General features: G+C 55.8%; 2 protein-coding genes across 2 annotated transcripts in view; one reads left to right on the forward strand and one right to left on the reverse strand.

The window, feature by feature from the left end:
• ATP5MJ (ATP synthase membrane subunit j) overlaps positions 1 to 25,271 on the forward strand; it is a 425,762-nt gene that overhangs the window by 23,246 nt on the left and 377,245 nt on the right. The window lies entirely within an intron of this gene.
• ZBTB42 (zinc finger and BTB domain containing 42) lies at positions 21,164 to 22,294 on the reverse strand. The gene has a single exon (XM_049790468.1). It carries the CDS (start codon positions 22,292 to 22,294, stop codon positions 21,164 to 21,166), a length of 1,131 nt encoding a protein of 376 aa, XP_049646425.1.

Genomic DNA, 25,271 nt, shown 5'->3' on the forward strand with positions numbered 1-25,271 from the left:
CGCTCCGCATCGCCCTGAGAAGGGGGCAGGGTGAGGGGCGCAGGAGCCCGAGAGCGCGCCCACCACTGCGTGGGTGGCTGGGCCCTGGCAGGGTCCCCCAAGTGCCCTGGGCGGTGTCCTGAGGGCCGGCAGGGGCCGGGGTTAACGTTGGAGCGAGGCTTGGGGCCCCTGAACCAGAGCTCCGTGGCCTTGCAGGAGGAGGGGAGTCAGACGGGCTCACCTGCCCCCAAGAACTCTGCAGGAGGGGATCCCGGGAAGGGGTTCTCCTCGGGTGCTGGGACTTCGCCCCAGGCCTGCCCTGGGGAGCCCGCAGGGTGGGGCAGAGGCTAGGGCAGGACTGGCCCCGCCCGCTGGCCTCCAGCCTAGAAGTTGGGGAATTTCCCGACTCACAGGTTCACACCTGCCCTCACCCCCAACCCAGGGCTCCGGAGCCCCTCTGGTCCTGGCTAGGAGCTGGTGAGGCTGCTGGTGAGCTGGCAGGGGGGTGGCCAGAGTTGGGCTGACCGGATGGAACACTGGACCAGGGAACAGAGCTGGACAGTGACATTTGCTTGTCAGGGGGTGATAGACAGACCTACAGGATATGCTGTGGAGCCGAGACTGGAAAGCCAAAGAGCACTGGCACCCCACATAGCAGGAGGGAACCAAAGGCAACCACCCATTCCCTACAGTCCCAGCCCCACCTGGAGCAGAGACACACAGGACAGGTGGGGGCAGATCACAGCCCACAGCCTGACAATTCCCCTGTGAGACGCCTGGCAGGCAGAGACCCACATGTTTACGAACACAACCACACAGGGATGCCCTCAGGTGGAAGTGGGCAGCACAGGCTGCCTGGGGAGGGGCTCCATGGGTTTTGGGTTTAGTCTGTTTTCTTTTGGGGCCACGCCCAGCAGTGCTCAGGGCTTACTCGTGGCTCTGTGCTCAGCAGTCACTCCCAGCAGTACACACGGCACTATGGGATGCTGGGAATCCAACTCGGATGAGCCGAGACCATCGCTCAGGCCAAGGATCAATGTTGAAAGGGACAGAGTCTCTAGGAGAGGGCCCGGAGAGATAGCACAGCGGCGTTTGCCTTGCAAGCAGCTGATCCAGGACCAAAGGTGGTTGGTTCGAATCCCGGTGTCCCATATGGTCCCCCGTGCCTGTCAGGAGCTGTTTCTGAGCAGACAGCCAGGAGGAACCCCTGAGCACCGCTGGGTGTGGCCCAAAAACCAAAAACCAAAAAAAAAAAAAAAAGATAAGGAGAGGAGCCAGAATGATAGCACAGTGGTAGGGAGGGCATTTGCCCAGGAGCAATATCTGAGTGCAGAGCCAGAAGTAAACCGGGTGTGACCCCCCCCCCCCAAAAAAAAAGATAAAAGATAAGGAGAGGAGCCGGAGAAATAGCACAACAGGGAGGACATCTGCCTTGTATGATATGTGGCTTACCCAGGTGAAGTATCAATTAATTCTATACCCAGGTTCGATCCCCAGCATCCAATAGCCCCCCCTGCCAGGATTAAACTCTGAGCGCCGCTGGTTATGGCCCCCCAAAAATATTGTAAAAGGGGGTTCATGGGGGTTGTTCATTTTTTTATAACTGAAACTCAACTAGAAACATGTGCTTAAATAATGATTTTATTAAAAAATAAAAATAAATAGCATTTCTTGTAGGTAGTAAAAAAATAAGGGAGGGTTCAGAGTCTGAGGGGGCAGGTGAGAAAGTTCCCGGGCTGCGGTGGCACAGCCTCAGGGGGCCTGGGTGCTCTGACTCCTGAGGTCCTTAAGTCAGTGGCCGATATTTTACCACAGTAAAAAAAAAAAAATGGAAATGGAAAGGGAGAATAAAGATATTTTGTACATATTTGAGGCTTGAGCTACATTGTGCCAGAGGGTAGAAGCTATCATGGGAAACCTCGTTCTGCAGCCAGTGCACTCACATTAGAGGCCCAGGGATTCTTTAGGGAAATGGTTTTTTCCACCTTCTAGGCCCTGGTTTAAAGGGTCCTATATTCATGACAAGAAGGCCTGTGAGGAAAAAGTGGCCTGGGCCTTCCCTCATCAGCATGACTTCCAAGAGGCCTGAGAGAAAAGAGGCAGGAACATCCACAAGCCCTGGAAGAAAACTTAAGACAGGAAGAAACTAACCCTCAGCTTGGCACGGGCACAAGTATGAAAGGTTCTGCTACAAGTCCACGGTACAAGTCATAGACTTTTCCCTGGAGAAAAACTACCAAGAGAGGGGCTGTAGTCATAGTAAGTGGAGAGGACACATGCCTTGTACGTAGATGACTTGAGTTTGATCCCTGGGTCCCTATAAGGTCCTTCAAGTCCACCAAACCCTTGGTCTTAAACTCCTAGATTTGGTTTTGATCTTATGCTGTAACAAAGCAGTTAAAATGGGATTTCTTTTTGTTTGTTTGTTTGTTTGGGCCACACATGGTATCGCTCAGGGAATTCTCCTGGCTCTGTGCTCAGGGGTACTCAGGGGACCCTATGAGATGCTGGGCATAGAAGCTGGGTCAGCCATGTGCAAGGCAAATGTCCTCCCCACTGTGCTATCTCTCCAGCACTAAAGTGAAATTTGAAAATGAAGTTTCCCAAAGAGATTCCTTGGCTGACGTAGGACTGGAACCCAGATCAATGCTGCTAATGCCCTTTTGGCCTTTGGCGGGCTTTGCCTCTTTTGGTCTTTGACCAGCATGGAGGTCAAAGGAAGATGGCTGAAAGGAGTTAAGATGCAGGGCTGTAACATGAAATAATTAACAATGGGGCTGGATGGCGATGGATGGAGGCCTTTGTGCTTAGGCCCCATCCACGTGGCTTCATCCCCCATCCAGCCGGCGAGTTCCAGGCCCAGGTAATCGGCGTAATCACTCACTCACACGCAGGCGTTAGGAAGCAACAACTTTATTCAGGCCCTATCCACCACATGTGTGTGGCCTACTCATAACCTTTCAAGCATTCAGCCATTCTTGGCTAGCCCTGCGTCTTAACTCACTTCAGCCATCTTCAGGGCCAAAGGAAACGGCCAAAAGGCCCGAATCCCCTGGCTCAGGGGTATATCTATTCTTTCCAAGACCCCTCCCAGGAATGGGCCGGGTCTTGCAGGTAGGGTTACACCTACTATCCGGTTCCCAAGACCCCTCCCAGAAATGGGTGGGTCTTGGGTACACTACACAGGGCCAAGAATAACTAGTGCTTGAAAGGTTATGAGTAGGCCACACACATGTGGTGGATAGGGATGAATAAAGCTGATGCATCCTGATGCCTGTCTCTGGATGAGTCTGATTCCGCCGTTCACCTAACCTGGGACCCGTCAGCTGAATGGGGGTTGCAGAGCCACGTGGCCTGGGATGGCAGAGAAAGATTCCTCCATCCATCGCCATCAAGATCTATCTTTAATTATTTGATTCTTCAATTGACCTCCCTCCTTCAGGGGAGGTCAGCTGAAGAACACGAAGAAGGAGGCTTTTCTTTATTTTTCTTTGTTTGTTTTAACCACATTCATAGATGCCCAGGGCTTACTCCTGGCTCTGTACTCAGGAATCAATCCTGATGGTGCTCGGAGACCATATGAGAAACCGGGATTGAACCTGGGTTGGCCACGTGAAAGGCCAGCGCCCTTCCCGCTACATTATCGCTCTGGCTCCGACTGAAGCAGTTGAAGGTTGCAAGTGCAAGGCGAGAGGAGACGATTTACAGATGTGTGCAAGGCGCTAAAGTGCTTCAGTACTAGCAAGAGGTACTTGCCAGATGATCGGTGGGGAGAAAGGTCCTAGCAAAGGGTACCTTGTCATTGGGGGGCGGGGGAAGGGCCCAGCAAGTGGGGAAACCTCTCAGTACAATCAGAAGCCACTTGGTTGACTCAGGTTATAAGTCTGGCCCCCAAAGACATGACGATTTATGACTATGTGGAAGAGATGGCAGCTATGACTCAAGTCCCAGTGAGAGGTTGTGGGAGTGAGGTGGTCCTTATTTCCTCCCTCCTTCCTCCCTCCCTCCCTCCCTTCCTTCTTTCCTTCCTCCTTCCTCCCTTTCTCCTTCCCTCCCTTCCTTCCTTCCTCCCCTCCCTCCCAGTTTTTGGGCTACACCCAGCAATGCTGAGCTCAAAAATAACTCCTGGCAGACTTGGGGGACCCTATGGGATGCTATGGATCAACCCGGTTTGCCTGCATGCAAGGCTAACACCCTCCCCGTTGTGCTGTTGCTACTGCCCCTATTTTTCTTTTCTTTTTTTTTGATTTTTGGATCACACCCAGGGCTTACTACTGGCTATGCTCTCAGAAATTGCTCCTGGCTCAGGGGACCATATGGGATGCCGGGGATGAAACCCAGGTCCATCCTGGGTCAGCTATGTGCAAGACAAACGCCCTACCACTGTGCTATTTCTCTGGCCCCTATTTTGGGGGGGCATGGAAATATGCTTTTTTTTTTTTTTTTTCAAAAATAAGCACTTTTATTTTTGCATCATTGGCTATGAAGAGGTTTTCCTTTGAGACCTATTTTATAGCCCATGATCTTTGAATAAGCAAACCACAACTACAACCCTGGGGTGGGTCGTGCATAGGGGCTCCTCTGGGAATAGTGATGGGGGCATTTGCCAATTAGGCTGGGCAGTGCCCATTCTTGGGGGCGGGGAAGGGAGGTGGTCTTCATGCCCTTTCCCACTCTGGCCACAAGGGGGAGCTGCTAAGGCTTTCAGCCCTGCAGTTACCTGCTGTCCTGACTCTCCAACTTTTGGGGGCCAGAGCGATAGCACAGTGGCAGGGCCTGTTATAGGGCCCTCTAGGTTGCAAGATCCGCAACACCAGGATGGACACCTTCCTGGTGGGGTGGGGACTGCAGTCAGGGCCCCAGGAGAAAAAGGTGCTGGAGGATGTGTGGGCCAGTAGCTTTACCTGCTTGGGTATCCCTGACTATGGGGTCCCTCACATGTGCTCTGGCCCCCACATCCCCACACATGAGGGAGGCTTACCTGCCTTGGCCTCACAGCCAGCCACAGCCCCCTTGCATGGGCATAACGTCTCCCAGGAGGTGCTGACCTTCTGGCATGTGGCATGTGCTTCATTCACTGTGACCCTGGTTCAAGTTCTTGAGCAGGCCAGAGCCATTCCCGAGCACAAAGCCAGGAAGAACCCCTGGGCACTACCAGGAGTGTCCCCAACCCAAGTGGTGATGATGGTGGGGAGAGATTTATTTAGCAGACTGGCCAAAAGAGAAAACTAAGGTGTAATTGGCATCTTTTCTTCATTATGATGATGCTTTTCCCATTATTCCAATAACGGGCTTCTAAGAAAGTGGTTCAAGAAATCTCTCTAGCTGAGGTGACTAAGAAACTTGGAATACAGGGGCCAGAGCACAGTGGTAAGGTGGGGCCAGAGCACAGTGGTAAGGTGTTTACCTTACGTCTATGCAGCGAACCAACCCTGGACAGACCCGGGTTCAATCCCCAGCATCCCATATGGTCTCCCCAGCCTGCCAGGAGCGATTTCAGAGTGCAGAGCCAGGAGTAATCCCTGAATGTTGCCTGGTATGCCCCCCCGAATAAAAGAAACAACCATATAAGCAAACAAAAACAGAAACTTTGAATACAAAGAAAGAGAAATAGTCCAGTGGGTAGGAGATTTTCCTTGTATCTGTTGACATGGGTTCTATTCCTGGCATCCCATAAGGTGTCCTGAGCACTGCCAGGAGTGATACCTGAGTACAGAGCCAGGAATAACCCCTGAGCACAGCCAGGTGTGGCCTAAACATCAAAAAAAAGAGAGAGAGAATTTGGAGCCTGCATGATAGCACAGCAGGTAGGGCTTTTGCCTTGCATGCAGCTGACCTGGATTCAATCCCTGGTATCCCATATGGTCCTCCGAGCCTTCCAGGAATGATTCCTGAGCACAGAGTCAGGAGTTAGTCCTGGGCATTATGGGGGTTGGCCTGCTCAAATAAAGAAAAAAGAAGAAAGAAAAAAGAGGGGCCAGATAGATAGCATGGAGGTAAGGCGTTTGCCTTGCATGCAGAAGGTCGGTGGTTCAAATCCTGGCATCCCATATGGTCCCTTGAGCCTGTCAGGAGCGATTTCTGATCATAGAGCCAGGAGAAACCCCTGCTGGGGGTGACTCCCCCCCCAAAAAAAAAGAGGAAGGAAGAAAAAAAGAAAGGAAGGAAGGAAGGAAGGATAGAGGGAGGGGATGGAGGGAGGGAGTAAAGAAGATGGAAGGAGGGAGGGAGGAAGGAAGGAAGGGAAGAAGAAAGGGAGGAGGGAGGGAGGGAGGAAGAAAGAAAGATTGAGGTCTCCTCGGCTGAAGAGCTGCCCTATGTAGCCTCGTACCACCAGAGGGCGCACCTATCCCGAGTCCACACAGCAAAGCCTCTCTACGGTAACCTTCCAGTCTTCATGCTCAAATATCTTTTCTGGGGGGCGAAGAGCCCCACCCGCAGTGCTCAGGCGTTACTCCTGGATGTTCACTCTGGAATCACTCCTGGCTGGACTCTGGGGACCATATGGGATAACAGGGATTGAACTCAGGTCAACTGTGTAAGGCCAGTGCCCTTCCCACTCTGCTAGTGGTACAATTTATTTTGGGGGAACCCACACCCAGGGGTGCCCAGATGTTCCTCCTCCTGGCTCTGAGCTCAGGAATTATTTCTGGCAGTGCTGCGGGGACCCTCTGGGGTACTGGGGATCAAAGCCAGGCAGGTCAGCCACATGCAAGGCAAACCCTCCTGCAGAGAATCTTTAACCCAAAGTGCTGGGGCATGGGAGGCATCCTTTAGCTTTGACGATCAGGGCTCTTGTTGGATGGGACCTGGGGCTGGCCCAGGTCTCAGCTCTTTATCCAGCGCAGTCTCCCCACCCCAGGCTGCAACATCCAGTGCACCAGGAGCCCACTTAGGTCCTTGCATGGCTCATATGAGGATGAGGCTCAAACAGAGCCAAAGAGAGATGCGAGAAAGGCTCCAAAAAGAAGGAAAATGAGGGGGCAAGGCAGGTAGGTCTTCCAGCCAGTGACACTGAAAATGACACAAACAGATCTTGAATAGAGTCAACATTCTGGAAAAAGATCCAAGCAGGGCAGGGACTTCATTAGTGACCCAAGAAGCAGCTGTAGTGGGGCAGTATGACAAGTGGTGGTACCTAAGTAACCTACATGCATGGCAAAGGTCAGGTCATATAAATCAAAGCTTACATGAAGAACTGGATAACTACATGAAAAAAAATTAAATTGGATCTGTATCTCACACTGTAACAAAAGGCAATTGGGAGTGGATCCAAGGCCTTGAGATCAGACCAGAATCTAAAAAGTACATTGAGGAAAATATAGGCAGAACACGTTAAAATTTGGACCTCATGGGAATATTTTTTTTGAGCCACACCCGGCAGTGCTCAGGGGTTACTTCTGGCTGTCTGCTCAGAAATAGCTCCTGGCAGGCACGGGGGACCCTATGGGACACCGGGATTCGAACCAACCACCTTTGGTCCTGGATCGGCTGCTTGCAAGGCAAACACCGCTGTGCTATCTCTCCGGGCCCTCATGGGAATATTTAATGATATGATACCCGAGGGCCAGAGCGGTGGCACAAGTATTGGCATTAACCTAGGACAATCCACGGTTCGATCCCCAGCATCCCATAAGGTCCCCCAAGCCAGGAGCAATTTCTGAACAAATAGCCAGGAGCGTCACTGGATGTGGCCCCCATAAAGATATGATGCCACCAGCAAAAGGCAAAAAAATCAAAACAGAAACACCAAATTTCTTTTGCATGGCAAAAGAAACATGGGCTAAAGGACAGGGAACTTAGTGGGGAAAAATATTCTCATTCACACATCAGATAAAGGGTTGAGATCCAGGACATATAAAGTACTCACCAAGAACAACTAAAAAATACTCAAACCACATCCAAAAATGGGGAAGTATGGAGGTGACCAGTAGGCAGGCAGGCACGTGCACACACACACACACACACACACACACACACACACGATTATCTTATCACTAGAGAAATCCAAATCAAGATGACACTGAGATGTCATCTCTCACCAGTGAGATTGAAACATATCTGGGCCAGGCAATAGCACAGCATGGAGGGTATTTGCTTTGCACACAGCCAACCTAGATTTGATTGCAGGCATCCCATATGGTCCCTCAAAACTGCCAGGAGTCATTTCTGAGCACAAAGCAGGAGTAACCATTGAACACCACTGAGGTGGCCCCACAACCCTCCCCACCCCCGCAAATATTGGTAACAGTTTGTGCTGCCAGGGATGTGACAAAAAAGAAACTCTCAACCACTACTGGTGAGAATGTCTCTGGTCAACCCCTATGGGAAACAATGTGGAGGGTGCTCAGGAAACTAAGGCTCAAGCTGCCGTATGACCTAGCAGTTCACTGTGGGGCATCGACCCCAGGACAGAAACACTTTCATTCAGAAGGACGTGTGCACACCATGATGCACTGCAGCACCAGCAGCATAGCTGATATGGAGTCAACGTTGGTGTCCAACACAAGTGAAGGGATTGTGAAGATGTGGGACATGTATTCAATGGAATTGTATGCAGCTGCAAGAAATGATTAAATCAGACTACAATCTGGTCAGAACTGGAAAATGCGTTGAGTGAAGAAAGCCAGAAGAAGAAAGACAAGCACGGGGTGATCTCACTATCTGTGGTTGTACAATAACCAGATGAAGAAATGTAATGTAGTAAAGGGGGAATTCCTAGATCACTTTGATCTCAGAACCTAGGGAGGAGGAGGATAGAGAAGGAAAGAAATTGGGCCCGGAGAGATAGCACAGAGGTGTTTGCCTTGCAAGCAGCCGATCCAGGATCTAAGGTGGTTGGTTCGAATCCCGGTGTCCCATAGGGTCCCCCGTGCCTGCCAGGAGCTATTTCTGAGCAGACAGCCAGGAGTAACCCCTAAGCACCGCCAGGTGTGGCCCAAAAACAAAACAAAAAACAAAAACAAAACAACAACAACAAAAAAGAAATGAAGGCAGAAAGGAAGATGATGAGAAAGGAAAGTAATGGGAACAGGGGTCACGGCTTTTTTACACTGGTGAGATGGACAGTGGCGCAGGTACACATCCAAACACTGATTCGGCAACACTAAAAACATTCATCTTTGTCATGTGCCTGTCAGGATGGTGTGGGAGAGAATGGAGCAAGGACACTGGTAAAGGGAAGTTGACACCAGTGCTGAGATTAAAGTCAAATACTGTGCAGAATCTAAACCAAATATTAGTAACTTTGTAAATCACAGTTTTTTTTTTTGTTTGTTTGGTTTTTTTTTTTTTTTGGGCCACACCCAGCATTGCTCAGGGGTTACTCCTGGCTGTCTGCTCAGAAATAGCTCCTGGCAGGCACGGGGGACCATATGGGACACCGGGATTCGAACCAACCACCTTTGGTCCTGGATCGGCTGCTTGCAAGGCAAATGCCGCTGTGCTATCTCTCAGGGCCCGTAAATCACAGTTCATTGAAAAAAGTTTATTAGCTGATTGGATTTGGGGCCACACCCGGTGATGCTCAGGGGTTACTCCTGGCTCTGTGCTCAGAAATTGCTCCTGGCAAGCTTGGGGGACCGTATTGGATGCTAGGAATCAAACTGGGTCTGTCCCAGGTCACTGACTTGCAAGGCAAATAAATGCCTTACCTCCGTGCTATCTCTCTGGCCACTAAATCATAGTTCTTACATTAATAAAAATACCTTATGTTCAAACCAGCTAGCTCCACATACTCTGTTCTCAAATAAAGTGTAAACCAAGTTGTGAAAGGTCATGTGTACACCAGTGCATGCAGCTGACCATCTGGCAGGACAGGGTGACCCAAGCCCCAATCTGCCTAAGCTATGCCTAATGCTTCCATCATCCAGAATCACTGATTTCCCTAAGGCCCTGTCTCATCACCCCTCTACAAATCCCTTTGAGGACACCAAGGTAACCAAACTTCAGGTATGCCGGTTGGGGGCTGATATACCAGAGCCTTTTGGAGCAAGTGTGTGCACTCTCTCCCCCATTATCTGTCTTCTTCCAGGAGACCTAATAGGTGAATACATGCCCCTAAAATCTGCGGTATCAGTACTAATATTTTGGATTTCTTGACAACTTCATTTGTCTGATGCTGTCATTCCTATAGGAACACAACAATTTAACAGAATGGACAGCTAACAAAAAGAGCTCACTAAACCGTTGCCATTATATTAAAATCTTCATTGGGGATATAATAATTTCACAACTGTGCTTGCTACTATAGTTTTTCTTGTTTATTTTTTCAGTAACTTTGAATGTTTTTTTTTATTTTTCGGGCCACACCCATTTGATGCTCAGGGGTTACTCCTGGCTAAGTGCTCAGAAATTGCCCCTGGATTGGGGGGACCCTATGGGAGCGGGGACTGAACCGCGGTTGCGATCTTTCCTTGGCTAGCGCTTGCAAGGCAGACACCTTACCTCTAGCGCCACCTCGCCGGCCCCTCAGTAACTTTAATTTTACTTTTCTAGAAACAAATTTGTATTATGGTCAACTATGTCAACTATGTGATGAATTTTCTATAAATAAAGTCTTTCTTTTTATAAAGTCTTAAAACACAATATTAAAAGTCACTTGTAGGATGCAGAACTGAGCAGGCCTTCAAGGACAGGGTCTGAGTGCACACCAGGGCTGAGCTTCGGTGTGGAAAGAAGTCACAGCTGCAGTCAGTACAAAAAAGCCTGTTTTATACCCCTCTGTGCTGTGACAATGGTGCCCTGGCCCAATAGATTATCCACAGCTCACTCCTGCCAGGCTCAGGGAACCTCACGGGACGCCTGGAATTGAAACTGGGTCGCCTCGTGCTGACCAGCATCCTCTTTGCTGCTTTATGGTTCCAGCCCTGTTGTTTTTAAATACTTCCTGTTGGTCCTAAGGCATACCTTAGGAGTCTGGACCAAAAGCTCCATCCCCAGCATTACAAGTTCCCCAGAGCACTGCCTGAAGCAGCCCCTGAGCACTGAGTCAAGAGTAGCTTCTCAGTCCCACTGTGTGTCCCTAAATAATATAAAATAATAGTATATCATTCAGGAGCAAAAGAGGGATTAGGAAAGCAGTTCCGTCCGCAATAGCTTTTGGGACTGAAGTGACAGAGCAGCAGGAGGACACTGGCCTTGCATTTGGCTGACCTGGATTTGATACCAGGCATCCCAAGTGGTCCCCTGAACCCCATTAGGGATGAATCCCTAAGCACTGTCAAGAGTTTAGCCTAAAAACAAACACAAGCCGATAGCTTCGTGGGGAATTAGAGAGTTTGGAGAGAACCTAGACAAGATTAGTGGTTAGTGGCAGCTTTGAAGGCTGAATTATCTAAGGCCTGGGCCAGGGATGCCATGCCCAGGGCGTCGGCTAGCGGGGAGAGAGCAGGTCTCTGCGGGGAATGAGGCTGGGCTGGGGGCACCGCGCGCGGCGCACCGCCTGGGGCCAGGGGCCGCGAAAGAGAAGCCAGCCCAGTCTGGGGAGCTCAATTCACGGCCGAGCTGCTCCTCGGGGCTCCGGGCGGCACAACACCCATCACTGGACAACCGACCCAACGGGGCCGAGCGACCCTGCGCCGCGCATGCGCACCCGCTGCCGCGCCCTTGCAGATGTCGCGGTATCCTGCACTCGCGCTCCCGCTTTCCGTGTGACTTGCGCTGCAGCGGCGGCGAGCATGCGCAGTCACGCTGCTTCCGGGCGGATGGTGGGCGTGGCCTCACTGGCTTTCCGGGAGCCGCGGGTGTGGCCGGGCTCGCGACTCCCAGGGCGGTGACGGGGGAGGCGCGTGGGGTGGCCTGGGGCGAGCCCGACACCCCAGACCCGGACCTGATCCTCCCCGCCCCCAGGCAGGGCCGCCCTCACTGGGGTCCCCTGCCCCCCACGGACCTGACTTAAGCCCAGCCGCGACCCCCATCCGGTTCCCGACCCCGATCTTGTGGTGTGGGAGCCAGGCCCACCAGTAAAAAGTGAACAACGAAAAACCAAAACTAGGGGCCGGAGAGATGGCATGGTGGTGGGCGTTTGCCTTGCAAGCAGGACGGTGGTTCGAATCCCGGCATCCCATAGGGTCCCCCGAGCCTGCCAGGAGCGATTTCTGAGCGTAGAGCCAGGAGGGACCCCTGTTACCAGTTAACCTCTGGTTTTGGTGTGACACCCCCCCCCCCCGAAAAATAAGAATAAAAAGAAAAGAAAAACCAAAACTAGTCAAGAAATTTGTTGTGGCAGATACAGTACAGCGGGTGGAGCACTTGCACCTGGCCTTCCCGGGTTCATCACCTGGAACCCCAAATGGTGTGCCGCACCCAGTTAGGAGAGACCCCTGAATGCAGACGGAGTAAGCCCTGAGCAAGGCCCATGTAGCCTTGATTGGTTTTGGGGCCACACCCGATGGTGCTCAGGGATTATACCTGGCTCTGTGCTCAGAAATCACTCCTGGCAAGCTCGGGGAATCATAAGGATGCCAGGAGTCAAACTGGGACTGTCCGGATTCTGGGTTCTGGGTTCTGCCACATGCAAGGCAAATGCCTTACTGCTGTACTGTCTCTCTGGCCCCGACCTTCTTTCTTTTTTCTTTCTTGGTTCTTGGGCACCTGCGAAACTAAAGGGGTTGCTCTGTTCTGGAATCACTCCTGAGCTCCAGCATTGAATCCAGGTCAGCTTCGTTTAAGGCAAATGCTCTCTCCACTGTGCTATCGCTCAGGCCCCTGCTGTCCCTTTTCTCTAATTCTTCCATCTTCCTCCTTTGATTGGTGGCTGTGGTCATGGCCGAGATTTGATGCTTGCTAAGTTTGGGGAACCTTGGTGGTAGTGCTTGCATGTAAGTCCGAGGGACTCACTGATGTCCACAACTTGGTGCTCCATAGCTCAGCTGACCACAGGATGGCATAGCTGCGAAGCTGCCAGGACCATGGACTGTGGGTACTCATGCCCATGGGCAGTATCAGAGCTAAACCTCATGATCTCTTACTTGTTTTTTGTTTCTTTTTTGGGTCACACCCGGCAACGCTCAGGGGTTACTCCTGGCCGCTCCTGGCAGGCTCAGGGGACCATATGGGATGCCAGGGTTCGAACCACTGTCCTGCATGCAAGGCAAATGCCCTACCTCCATGCTAGTTCTCCAGCCCCTTATTTGTTTTTTGTTTGTTTGTTTTTCTTTTGTTTTGTTTTGATTTTTTGTTTTTGGGCCACACCCGGTAATGCTCAGGGGTTACTCCTGGCTATGCACTCAGAAGTCGCTCCTGGCTTGGGAGACCATGTGGGACGCTGGGGGATCGAACCGCAGTCCGTCCTAGGCTAGTGCCAGCAAGGCAGACACCTTACCTCTAGCGCCACCGCGCCGGCCTCCTCCCTTTTTTTAATATGTTTTTACATTTTATTTTTGTTTTGGGCCAAGCCCGGTGGCACTCAGGGGTTATTCCTGGCTCTGTCAGAAGTCATCCTGACAGGCTCAGGGGACAATGTGGGATGCCGGGGATTAAACCAGGGTCTGTCCCGGGTCAGCTGCTTGCAAGGCAAATGCCCTACCGCTGTGCTATTGCTCCTGAACTTGTATTTGTAAGGCTGATTCCTTGGGACTCAACCATCTCTGAACCATCAAAAATCAAGAAATAGGGAGGGGGCTGGAGAGATAGCATGGAGGTAAGGTGTTTTCATGCAGAAGGATGGTGGTTCAAATCCCTGCATTCCATATGGTTCCCCCGTGCCTGCCAGGGGAGATTTCTTAGCATAGAGCCAGGAGTAACCGCTGAGTGCTGCCGGGTGTGACCCAAAAAACAAAACCAAAAAAAAAAAAAATTAAGAAATAGAAGCAGTGAATCTGGCCTGGGACAAGCTCTGTCCTCCGTGGCACTCCCACATCTGAGCTGGGGAGAAGAAGCTTGAGTACCCAGGTTAGCCAGGGTAAGAGTGTTGCTGCACTTACTGATGTCCCATCTCGACCATATCTCAGTGGGAACCTGAGAGTCTGTCTAGAGTTGAGATGTGTTTGTGTGTCTCTCGGGGAGGAGGGCCCAGCATGCTCCCTACTGAGTCCAGAGGACACAAGAGGATGGGGAAGTGTGAACGAGATTCTGAGGTGCCGTCACTTCAGCATTGGTTGGGCAGTCTGTCAGGAATTGTGCCAGGGTGTCAGGCAGGGCAACCCCTCCAGAGACACCTGGCTCTGTGGCTGAATCACAGATGCTCTGCCCTGGGGCTGTCCCAGGTGCTGCCAAGTGCATATGGGTGCTCCAGCACCCTCCCGATTGCCTGGCGCCTAAAATGATGACAGTACAGCTACACGTGAAACATTCAGTTGTGGAAAGACAAAGGGATGGAGAAGATCACACTGATGGCTGAGGACCTCACTGCACCGGTGGTGCAGGACAGCAGTACACTGAAGGTGGAAGATGCAATATGCTGATGGCAGAGGGCACTGGTACACTGAAGGCAGATGTAGTACACTTATGGTGGAGGACGTTGGTGCACTAATGGTGGAGGATAGCAGTACATTGATGGTGGATGTTGCTGTACCAAAGATGCACAGATAGTGGACATTGCTGCACTGATGGCAGAGGAAGGCCTTGCATGGTTGCAGATCATATGGGATGCTGGGGATTGAACCCGGGTCTGTCCAGGGTTGGCTGCGTGCAAGGCAAACGCCCTGTTGAACCCTAACATTTAATAACATTAAGTAAAGATGGTGAGGGGTTACCCAGACCCACTGGGTGGAGCTTTGGACCATCCAGCCGGGTTGGCTGGGTACTGTCAGGAGTGTCTCTGGGCCCTAGAGCAATGCTTGGGACTTCCTGCATCCCCAGAGCAGCAATAACAATGAAAACACCCCAAGATTCCTAGGGAGGAGCGGGAAAGGACGCTGTTGAATGTATCAGATTTTTTTTTTTTGGTCACACCCGGCAGCATTCAGGGGTTACTCCTGGCTCTATGCTCAGAAATCGCTCCTGGCAGACTCGGGGACCATATGGGATGCCGGGATTCGAACTACCGACCTTTTGCATGCAAGCAAACGCCTTACCTCCATGCTATCTCTCCGGCTCCCGAACGCATCAGATTTTCAATGGGCACCTGAGGAGGGTCAAAGGCAGAGATTGATGGGGCTCAGGACAGAGGCTGGGGCGTGGCCAATGGCAGAATGAGGGGACTGGGGACGGGGCCAAGGGCAGAGACTGAGAGGGCTCAGGAGCAGGGGTTGGGGGCCGGGACAAGAGCAGAGCGTGGGTGCGGGGCCAAGGGAGTGGAGGCCAAAGGCCGAGGTGTTTCCTCGCTTCCTTGCGAGTCAGAACCGCCCTGTCGTCCTGGCGCGGTCTTCATCCCAGAAGAAACCGGAGTTTGGACTCACAAATCTACGTTTCCATTGGGAACTGCAGGCGGCGCGCCCCGCTGCACTTCCAGCTGTCACCGCCAGCCCGGGGGGCGCTGTGCGGGGCCGCGGGTCACCCGCTAGCCAGATGGTCAGTCAGTCTCCCAGTGAACCCGCCAGGTCACTGACGCCCGAGGATTTGTGTCTGCGTGTTTTATTACGGGAAGTTGCGGGAACAAGAACCGGCAGAGGCCGGATGCGGATGCGGTCCCCAAGCCCAAATATAAACAATAAAACCCAGATGAACTATGTAAATTATCTATATATTCACAAAATGCAGGCCTGCCCAGTACTTGCTGGGTGCTGCCTTCCTCTCGGCCTTGGAACATCGAGAACGTTCTCCTCCAGGGTTCGAGGCTGCATTCACAGATTATAGCCCGACTGTAGACATGTAACAGCCTTGGGGTGGCACATCTCCCCCTCCAGGGGCTCGCTCTCCTGCTCCCTCAGGCCAGCTTCCAGAGTTTCTCATCGCTCAGGGATTGGAGCCTGGGCGGGCCCTGCCCTGCTGGCTGGAAAGACGTGAGAGTTCCATCTAGATAGCCAGAGACAAGGGGGGTGGAAGCGATGGAGAGAAGGAGAGAACCTGGGGGTTCCTAGGAAAGGTAGGGTGGGGTTCTGAGTATCCGTGTCCTGGCGTGTCCTAAGACCCCAGTCTGGAGAGCACTGAGTCAACACGATGGGATAAAGGAGTCCAGATGCAGACAAGGGCTCTGGCTGCTGTGGGAAGACAGGTTACAGGAACCGGTTCACATGCACAGAGGACGCTACGCAGACAAGCACTGAATGGCCCCAGGTTGACACTGGATGGGGTGGGTGACCGACTTCATGGACACAAGTCAGCCGCTGATGGACAGGTGTGAAGAAGTAGCAGTCTGTGACCTGAGCAGAATGGGTGGCCTGACAATCTCAGAGGGGGACACTGGGAGGCCGTGGAGCTGGCATGCTGCATGAAGGAGCTGTCAGTCACAGGCGAGGAGAAGCCCTAGAGCAGGGGTCCTCAAACTTTTTAAACAGGGGGCCAGTTCACTGTCCCTCAGACCATTGGAGGGTCTGACTATAGTAAACACAAAACTTAAGAACGAATTCTCATGCACACTGCATATATCTTATTTTGCAGTGAAGAAATAAAACAGATACAAATACAATATGTGGCCCACAGGCCATAGTTTGAGGACCACTGCCCTAGAGCTTGGGTGGGAGGCTTGGGAGGGACAAGCCCAAGTGAGCAGGGGTCCAGGGGGTGTATCATGGGGACTGCAAATATCAGTGAGCCCCAAAGTCTCAGGGGACCCCCCCCCACTGACCCTGAACTGCCAGGATGGAGCTGGGGTTATTGCTGTGGTTGTCACTGTGGTGCAGTTGTAGTGTAAAGGTAGTTGTAATTGTGGTGTGGTGTCACTGTGGTACTCGTGTTTGTGTTGTAGATATTGGCTGGTTCTGCCCACTAGAATCATAGGGCATCCCCTACCCCTAGTGTTCCTGCTCTGGATAGAGGACATTTTGGAGGACCAGAAAATTAGGGCTTTAGGGCTGGAGGTGACAGCACAGTAGGGAGGGCATTTTGCCTTGCACGCAGTGACTCAGGTTAGATCATCCTATATGGTCCCTGAGCCTTCCAGTAGTGATTTCTGAGCACAGAGCCAAGAGTAATGCTGAAACACTGCCAGTTGTGGCCAAAAAATACCCCAAAATAATAATAAGGGGGCCTAGTGATGGCACAAGAGAGAGGTCATTTGCCTTGCACATGGCTAACCTGGGTTTGATCCCTGGCAGGACCTATAGGGTCTGTCCAGCCTGCCAGGAGTTATTTCTGAGCACAGAGCCAGAAGTAACCCCTGAGAATCACCCAGTGTGGCCCAAATTTTTTTAAATGAAGTTGTGGGGTATCGGGACCCGAGGACAGGTGTGACAGACTGTAGGGGCCCTGACCCAAACCACAGACCCCTATGTGGTGGAGGCATCAGTGTCTGAGGTGATTGAGGAACAATTGAGGGCACGGGGGCAGCTTCTGAGGTCGAACCTTCTGCTCTGACCCTCAGGGACATGGCCCTTTTTTCAAGGAGTCCTGCAAGCCCAGTGGCCTCTCTGCCTTCTGGAGCTGGGAGACCCATCCCTGCTCTGATCCTCCTTGCAGTCCTACCATCCGGGCCTCCCACATACTCGGGCTGTCCCAAGTACCTTGCCTGATCTTTCTGTGCCCTTCTCTGCCCTGGAGGATGCAGCCAATCAATCAGGCCCGACAGAGGGTGGGCCAACAGATGTGGCAGCGGGTGGGCCAAGTCCCACTCGGGCTTGTCCACAGCACAGGGGCCTGACAAGCTACTCTGGCATGCATATTCACCCTGGGGTATAGGTGGGAAGCTGCCTCTCCACTCTTGTTTTGTTTTGTTTTTTGGTTTTTCGGGCCACACCCGTTTGATGCTCAGGGGTTATTCCTGGCTACACACTCAGAAATTGCCCCTGGCTTGGGGAGACCGTGGTCCTTTCCTTGGCTAGCGCTTGCAAGGCAGACACCTTACCTCTAGCGTCACCTCGCCTGCCCCTTGTTTTGTTTTTTTTTTTATATTTTTTTCTTTTGGGCCACACCCAGTGGCGCTCAGGGATTACTCCTGGCTCTGCACTCAGAAGTTGCTGTTGGCAGAATCAGGGGACCATATGGGACGCTGGGGATCCACATGCAAAGCAAACACCCTATCACTGTGCAATCACTCTGGCCCCTGCCACTCTACTCTTGACATGCAGCAGGAACCTGGCCTTCCCAGAACAGCACTGAGAGGCATCACAGGGAAAGACAAAGAAGAGCCGAGCCAGGCTCCTCCAGCAGCCTCAGATGCCCGGAGACCCTGGGGAGGGCAACCCAGAGAAACAAGCCCGGCCACTGTGCCATTGTGGAGTGAACAATAAGGAGCCTGCCAGGAAGACAGACACATGTGTGCTCATGGGGAGGCTGGACAGGTGGGGATCTACCCGGATGTGGGATGCAGTGCCAGTGGAAAGAAGGTATGTGCCCAGATGCTGCCAATAGAATAGGGTTGGCTACACAGGCCATTAGGTAAGCCTAACATGGATATTTTCACCATGAAAAAAAAGAAATGCCCCCTGGGTATTAGGGAGTGGGGGATAGAGATGCCCCCAAGGGTAAGATCATGTTGGCTTCTCAACTCACACGTAAGTGAATTTGGGCCTCTAGAAGGCAAACTGGCTATCTGGGGATCACATCCGTGGGGCTCTAGCATAATGGCGATGGCAGGGATGGGCATGGAGGAGGTGGAGGTGATGGTAGAGATGGAGAGGTAGAGGGAAAGAGAGAATTTACCGAGCTGAGGAGAGGCTGTGCATGCAGGGGGTATGGCCCTGGGGTCACAGGCTCCTGGGTGCTGGCAGGAGGTGGGAGTTGACTGAGCATCACTAGGTAGTGCCCTGAAATAAATAGGTGATTAGACTGGAGATAATGGAGGAAGCAAGAGGATGGATAAGACTAAGGGGCAGTATGAGTAGGATGGTGAAGGTGACAGCAGAAATAATGGTCGGAGGGTGACAGGAATAAAAATTGATGAGGGTTGGGCTGGACCAATAACACAGCAGGGAGGGCATTTGCCTTGTTCGATCCCTGACACCCCATAGGATCCCTCGAACCTGCCAGTAGTGATCCCTGAGTGCACTCAAAAACAAGGTAGAAATATTTTTTTGGTCACATCCAATGGTGTTTAGGGTTTATTCCAGACTCTACACCCAGAGATTAATTCTGGTGAGGCTCAGGGGACTACGAGGGGTTCTGAGGTATAACCGGAATTGGCCACACAGAAGACTAGCACCCTCCCCTCTGTACTATTGCTCAAGGGTGGGACCTGAGTAACGGTGGAGGTAATGGAAGAGATAGAGGCTGAATGGGACCCTCAGGGTGGAGTCTGCTACTGCTGGGAATAGGGGATGGTGTAGTGGACAGAGACTGAGGAGGGCTGGGCCAACCTTCTGAATCTGGGCTCAGCTCCCACATCTGCTGCCCCCAGGCCCATCCCTCGGTTTGTGGGCTATTTTTTGGGGGGGGCACACCAGCTGTGCTCAGGGGTTACTCTTGGCTCTATGCTCCCTGGCAAACTAGGAGTTAGGTGACCCTATGAGATGCTGGGATCGAACCTGGGTTGTCCATGTGCAAGGCAAACACCTTCCTCACTGTGATATTGGTCCTCCTCCACTTCCCCACCTCCAGGCTCTTCCTCCTGGTCCTGTGAAACTGCCATCCTAGGCCGTGTGGAGCAGACAGTGCTCACACTCATGGCCTTGCAGATGTCCCCGCCCAGGAATGGGGTGTTGGTGATAGCAACAGAGCAAATTGTGAGCATAGCTTGGCAGATCCTGAACCTTGGCCCTACTATCTGGTGGGCATTGGGTCTCCTACAGGGTCTAAGTGGATCTCTCTGTAGCCATGCACTTGGGCTCATGGCTGGGCACCCTGAAGGCTGGCAAAGACCATGGCTGGGCATTCCAAAGGCTGCCCGTGACCAGCATCCCTTCCAGTGCCAGCTGGTGGGGCCAGCCTCTGGCGACCTGTCAGTGTGTGGCCCCAGCTTGTCCTGGAAGCCTGCTCAGCCCATCCACTCGGATTTGCTCAGGAAGGGACCCTATTCTGGGACCCAAACCAGCCTAGGCCCCCATCAGGCAGAGGCCAGAGTGTGGGGACTTCTGGAAGCAGTTCCTGGGGTTGCTCCAGCCTGGGAGGCACCTGGTGAGAGGCAGGAGGAAACGTGTGGGGCGGGGGCTGTTGAAAGCGGGAGGCTGCAGGACTTCCCCCACTTGTACTCCCCCAGCACAAGACTATCTACAGGACCCTTCCCTATCACAGCCCTTCACCTGTGGGCAGAGTCCCCCACACTGGGACGCTGAATCCCCCACTCTCCAGCCCTATCTGCTAGGGATGGTGAGTTCATTACCAGTGTGATCAGGGCATGTGGCCACTGAAGGGCAAGTCTACTACACTAAGGGATGAGGCACTGCTGGCCTCAGGCTCAATCGCAGGGTTCAGCATGGAGCACTGGGGGGCACCCCAACGTATCTTCTGGGAAAGATTTGGGGCGCCCCACAGACTGCTGGTCCCTCCCACTGGCCAGGAACACTCAGACCTGCAGGCACACAGCGGGTTGCCCGACAGAAGACAGGGACAGACAGAGGAAGGACTTACCCCAACTCTGTTGGGACCTCTGTTCACATAGTCTCAGGCACCTCTGCTCCCACTCCCCAATAAGGGAAGCCTTCCCCAGGTGCTTTAAGCAAGCTCTCTAAGGGAGTCGTGGAGGCTGTCCAGTGCGGGGGGGGGGCACCCCCACCAGGACACCCAAGGGCAGGGTGCGGGCTCCTCCTTTCAATGCTAAGGTGCCTCGAAGGTGCCTGCCTCTTTGTGGCTCAGGAACAAACCCAGCAGTGGGGCATATCTGGTGGCTCAGGAGATGGGACCGGATTGTCCCTAAGGCCCATCCACGGGTGACAGGCCAGAGGCTGGCACAGGCACGTGAGCTACATCCGGAGAAAACCTTACCCCAAAAGTTTCCTCGGAGCCAGACCACTCTTCCTGGCCGCTCCACCCAGTTACAAGAACACCCCTTCGATCCCCAGAGCCTCGCTGCAGACTGCCACTGGCCAGGAGGGACCAACTCCGCCGGCGCCCCGGTGGGCATTCAGGGGCCCTTCTCACCAGCCTGCCCAAACAGACCAAAGAGCCAGCTCCTAGGGCGCCCGCGAGGCGCGGTGCGCGGAGCCCAGGGGGGCGGCGTGGTGGGGGGGGGTCCTGGACGTCCGGGCCAGTCCTGCCGCGGGCACTGCCATCACAGCAGCAGGGGCTTGAGGAGGCCGCAGTGGAACTTGCGCACGTGGCGGTAAAGGTCCCCAGACTGCGTGAAGCGGCGTGGGCACCAGCGGCAGGCGTGCGGCTTCTCGCGCGTGTGCACCACGGCGTGGCGGCTCAGGTTATGCGCGTACTGGAAGCTCTTCCCGCACTGCGCGCACGTGTAGGGCTTCTCGCCCGAATGCGTGCGCTCGTGCCGCTTGAGCGTGTAGGCGCAGGAGAAGGTCTTGCCGCAGCGCGCGCAGGTGGGCGCCGCGCCGTCGGGAGGGAGCCCCGCGCCCGCGCCCGTGCCCATGCCCGCGCCGTCGCGCTCGCGGAAGTGGGCGCTGAGGTGCCGCTGCAGCACGAGCGCGTCGGGGAAGAGTTTCCCGCACAGCGGGCACAGGCACAGGGACCCTCCGGGCGCCGCGTCGGCGCCGCGCTGCCGGCCCTCGCTCCCGGCCGCGGGCCTGGAGACGGGCGTCCCGGGGGGCGGCGGGGCGCTGCGGGCGCTCCGCGGGTCTCCGGCCTCCGGCCTCCACGGCGGGCGCCGGTCCGGCTCCTCTTTCACCCGCCGCCTCTGGCTGCGGGGCGGCGTCTGCGGCGCCGCGCGGGCAGAGCTCGCGGGCTCGGGCTCCGGCGGCCGCTCGGGCCTCGGGCCCAGCTTCAGCGACAGGTCCAGGGCGCCGTCGTGCTCGTCGGGGCCCGGCCGGCCGGCGGTTCCTGCACGCGCCGCGGCGGAGGGCGCGGGCGGGAGCAGCGCGCGTTCCTGGTCCCGGAGCCGGGCCCGGCACACCTTGGCGACGTCGTGCATGTGCAGGTAGCTGGCGGCGGCCAGCACGTCCTCCGCGGGCAGGCCGCGCAGGTCCAGGCGGCCCTCGTACATGAAGTCCAGCAGGCGGCCGAAGGCGGGCGCCGTGACGATGTCGCCGTTGAGCCGCACCGTGTCGCGGCCGCCCGCCGGCCGGTCCCGGTAGCACAGGTGGAAGTAGACGCTGCAGGCGGCCAGCACGGCGCGGTGCGCGGGGAAGCGCGCGTCGCCCACCAGCACGGTGCAGTCGCACAGGAAGCCCCGCTCGCGCTGCTGCCTCAGGCGGCCCAGCAGCCGCGCGCCGTGGCCCGGGAACTCCATGCCGCCGCCGCCCGCATCGCCCCGCCGGGCCGCCGCGCCGGGAGCAGGAAAAACTCGCTCGAGAGTCAACAGTCGCCGCTCGGCCGCGGGGGGCGGGCCCCGGCGCGCGCCGACCTGTGCGTGGCCGGCGAGGGCGCACCCCGGCTCTTCCCCGCGTCCGCCCGCGCAGTCCCCCGACGCCGGGGTCGCTGGATGGAGCCGCCGCCGCCGCCCACGGCCTCATTTAAGGCCGCGCCGCTGCGGAGCGAGGCGCGGGCGGGGCCGGGGTCCGCCCCCCGCGCTCGCTCACCTCGGGCGGCCGCCGCGCCGCCGCCCTCCCCGGCGGACCCCTGCGCGGGGCTGCGGGGCCGCGCTCCCTCCCGCCCGGCGTCCCCTCCCGCCCCGCACAGACCGAGCCAAACTCGGGGCGGGTCGAGGCGACTTCCCGGAGCGCTCGGAGCCGCTGAGGTCACCCCGCCGCCCCTTCCCGGTGCGCCCCGCCCGGCCGGGCCCGCGCGCCGCCAGCTGGGCCGCTGCGGGGGGTGGGAGCGGAGATGCGGGCGCCGCAGAGTAGGGGGTCTCTCGCGATACTTGCTGCCGCGGCATGGGGGGCCCTCCCCACGGGGGTCCCCAACTGCTCCGTCTGCTAAGGGACCTTTTCCGAGGACCACCGCGGTCACCAGGAGCGTGTCGGGGCCGGGATGGGCGCTCGGAGCTCAAGGCGCGCACCCGGTGCGCCCACCTGGACGGAGGGGACCGGCTTGTGTCCGCGACACGCAGAAAGTGCGGTCCCCGCTCCGCTGATCGAGGCAACTGAGCCCAAACTCTTCCGAACTCACAGGAAGGATCCTGACTTGACGACGCGCGGCCAGCAAGCAGGCTGGTGGGTGCTTCCAGAGACTCTGATCCGACCCGCCCGCGCAAGAGGGACCCGAGGGGTGCCGGGCGGAGAGGAAGGGGCGGGGGGCAGTTCCGGCGGACGGGCACCTCCGCACCCAGTTCTCCAGGGACAAGGAAATGGCAGAGAAAAATAGAGGCGGGTGGCTGGGCGGGGGGGGAGGGACCGACAGGCCAGTCTCATCGCGCCTGTACGCGTGGGGGTGGGAAGGACACTGGCTGGGACGGAGGGGTCGGGGAGGGCTTGTGTCCTTCACGTGGGAAGTGTCTGGAGGGTCAGTGACCAGCTTGGTGGGAGGACAGGTCACTGCAGGCCTTTGCTTATCACAATCCGGACTGTCCCTTACAATGCCTCCTGCGCAGCTACACAACCCCAGAAGGAGCTGAACAGGGTGGTGGCAGAGCAGGCTCTGGGGGCATCCCAGGGTCCTGGTCAAATCGAGGTTTGGACCTATAGTGCAAATGTCAGAAGCAACCGCTCCTGGGTGGGCAGGAGCGACAGCACAGCGAGGAGGGCATTTGCCTTTTACTCGGCCTTGGTACCCTATATACCCCCCGCCCCCGCCAGAAGTGATTTCTGAGCGTAGAATCAGGTGCACAGGAACCCGTGAGCGCCTCTGTGTAGCCCCAAAATAAACAAACAAAATCAAATCGCTTCTGGTTTACTCAGATACCCCAACACCTTGGTCTCCACATGCAGGAACTGCAAGGGGCGGCCTCCCTTTGCCCGGTCTTGCCTTGAGGGGCCCTGCCCTCTGCTGGAGTCTCCCTGCAGGGAGCCCAGCTGCCCCCCACTCCAGCAGGGCAGGGAGCTGACAGCTCACACTGTGCCCTCCACACAGCCAGAGTGACTGCGGGGGTTGGGTCCCTGGTGCCCACGAGGCGCGGGGCACCAAAGGCCATTTCCATGAGCAGCTGTTGAGGGGACCCAGAGCCTGCAGAGGTGCAAGGGGAGGCTGGATCTGTGGCACCCCTGGGGGATCATCCTCAGCCCATCAGCCTGAGGTCCTGCCGGGGACAGCTGATGGGAACCAGGACACTTGGGGAGGGTTGGAGGACACACAGTATCCCCCTTCAACTCTCTGCCCCAGCCAGTGACAAGGTCAACCTGAGCCCTGGTGGGCGGCCCGTCCCCACAGTCCCCACTGGCCACAGGGCCGACAAGAGCCATCTGGACCCAGCACTCCCTCCCTGCCCTGCAGCTGCTGCAGGGACCAGGGTGGCCCCGGGTTTGTCCTGCCTGTCGCAGGCAGCTGCAGGGACGGTCCCCTGGGTGCCAGTAGCACTTTTCTGTTGAAACATCTGGTCTTAGGCTCCTGACCCAGCGGGGGGCAAGGGCGGTCCTCACAGGCCATCTGTGCAGGAGGGGCCTGTTGGTACTGGGCCCGTTGGAGTGGGCTGGGTGCTTTCTGTGGGTCCTCAGGAGTGCTCCGGGACTGGGCCCCAGCACTTTGCGGCCCTAGCCCCGTCTTCCCAGCGTTGTCCACGAGAGGGCGCGCCCAAGTGCCAGCCGCGATGGACTCGTGCTCTTGAGACACGGTCCCGGCTCTGCCACCTCTCCCCCCAGTGCTCCCAGATGGCGGTGAACGCCAAAGCTCTTCCTAGGGCCAGCACTGGGTGGAGAGACTGCCCCAGGGAGGCCCCGGGGGGGAAGTGTTGGGGTGAGTGATGGACCAGCTGGATCCCTGGGGTCCCTCTGCAGTCGCCTGGGTCACCCGTCATGGCAGGACAGCGGGCAGGGGAAGGGTGGTCGCGGCGTCCTGAGAAGACCCCACCAGGTCATCCCCGTGGGGAGGTGGAGTGCAGTTCGGAGTCGGTTCCGCATGGGACTGCGCCGGGCGGAGAACAAAGACACCCCCCAGTGTGCGACGCCCTGGGAAAGGGTCCCCGAGTTTTCCTTCGGCAAAGGGCTTCCAGGGCCCGGGGTCAGGGGGCAGGTACTGGTGGTCCGGCGCCGGGAGGCCGCGCGTCCGGACTGCGCAGGGCGCACAGCGGGGTGCGGGTCCCGGCCGTGCCCCCTCCGCCCACCCCGTCCCCTGCGCCCTTTCTGGGGCTGCTCCAGGCGCCGAGCCCGCCCACCCCCAGGCCACCCATGCGCGGC

The sequence above is a fragment of the Suncus etruscus genome, chromosome 17 (assembly GCF_024139225.1).
Source record: "Suncus etruscus isolate mSunEtr1 chromosome 17, mSunEtr1.pri.cur, whole genome shotgun sequence".
Taxonomy (NCBI): Eukaryota; Metazoa; Chordata; class Mammalia; order Eulipotyphla; family Soricidae; genus Suncus; species Suncus etruscus.

Coding starts and splice junctions, on each gene's coding strand:
- ZBTB42 (XM_049790468.1), bottom strand. CDS start 22,294: ATGGAGTTCCCGGGCCACGGCGCGCGGCTGCTGGGCCGCCTGAGGCAG.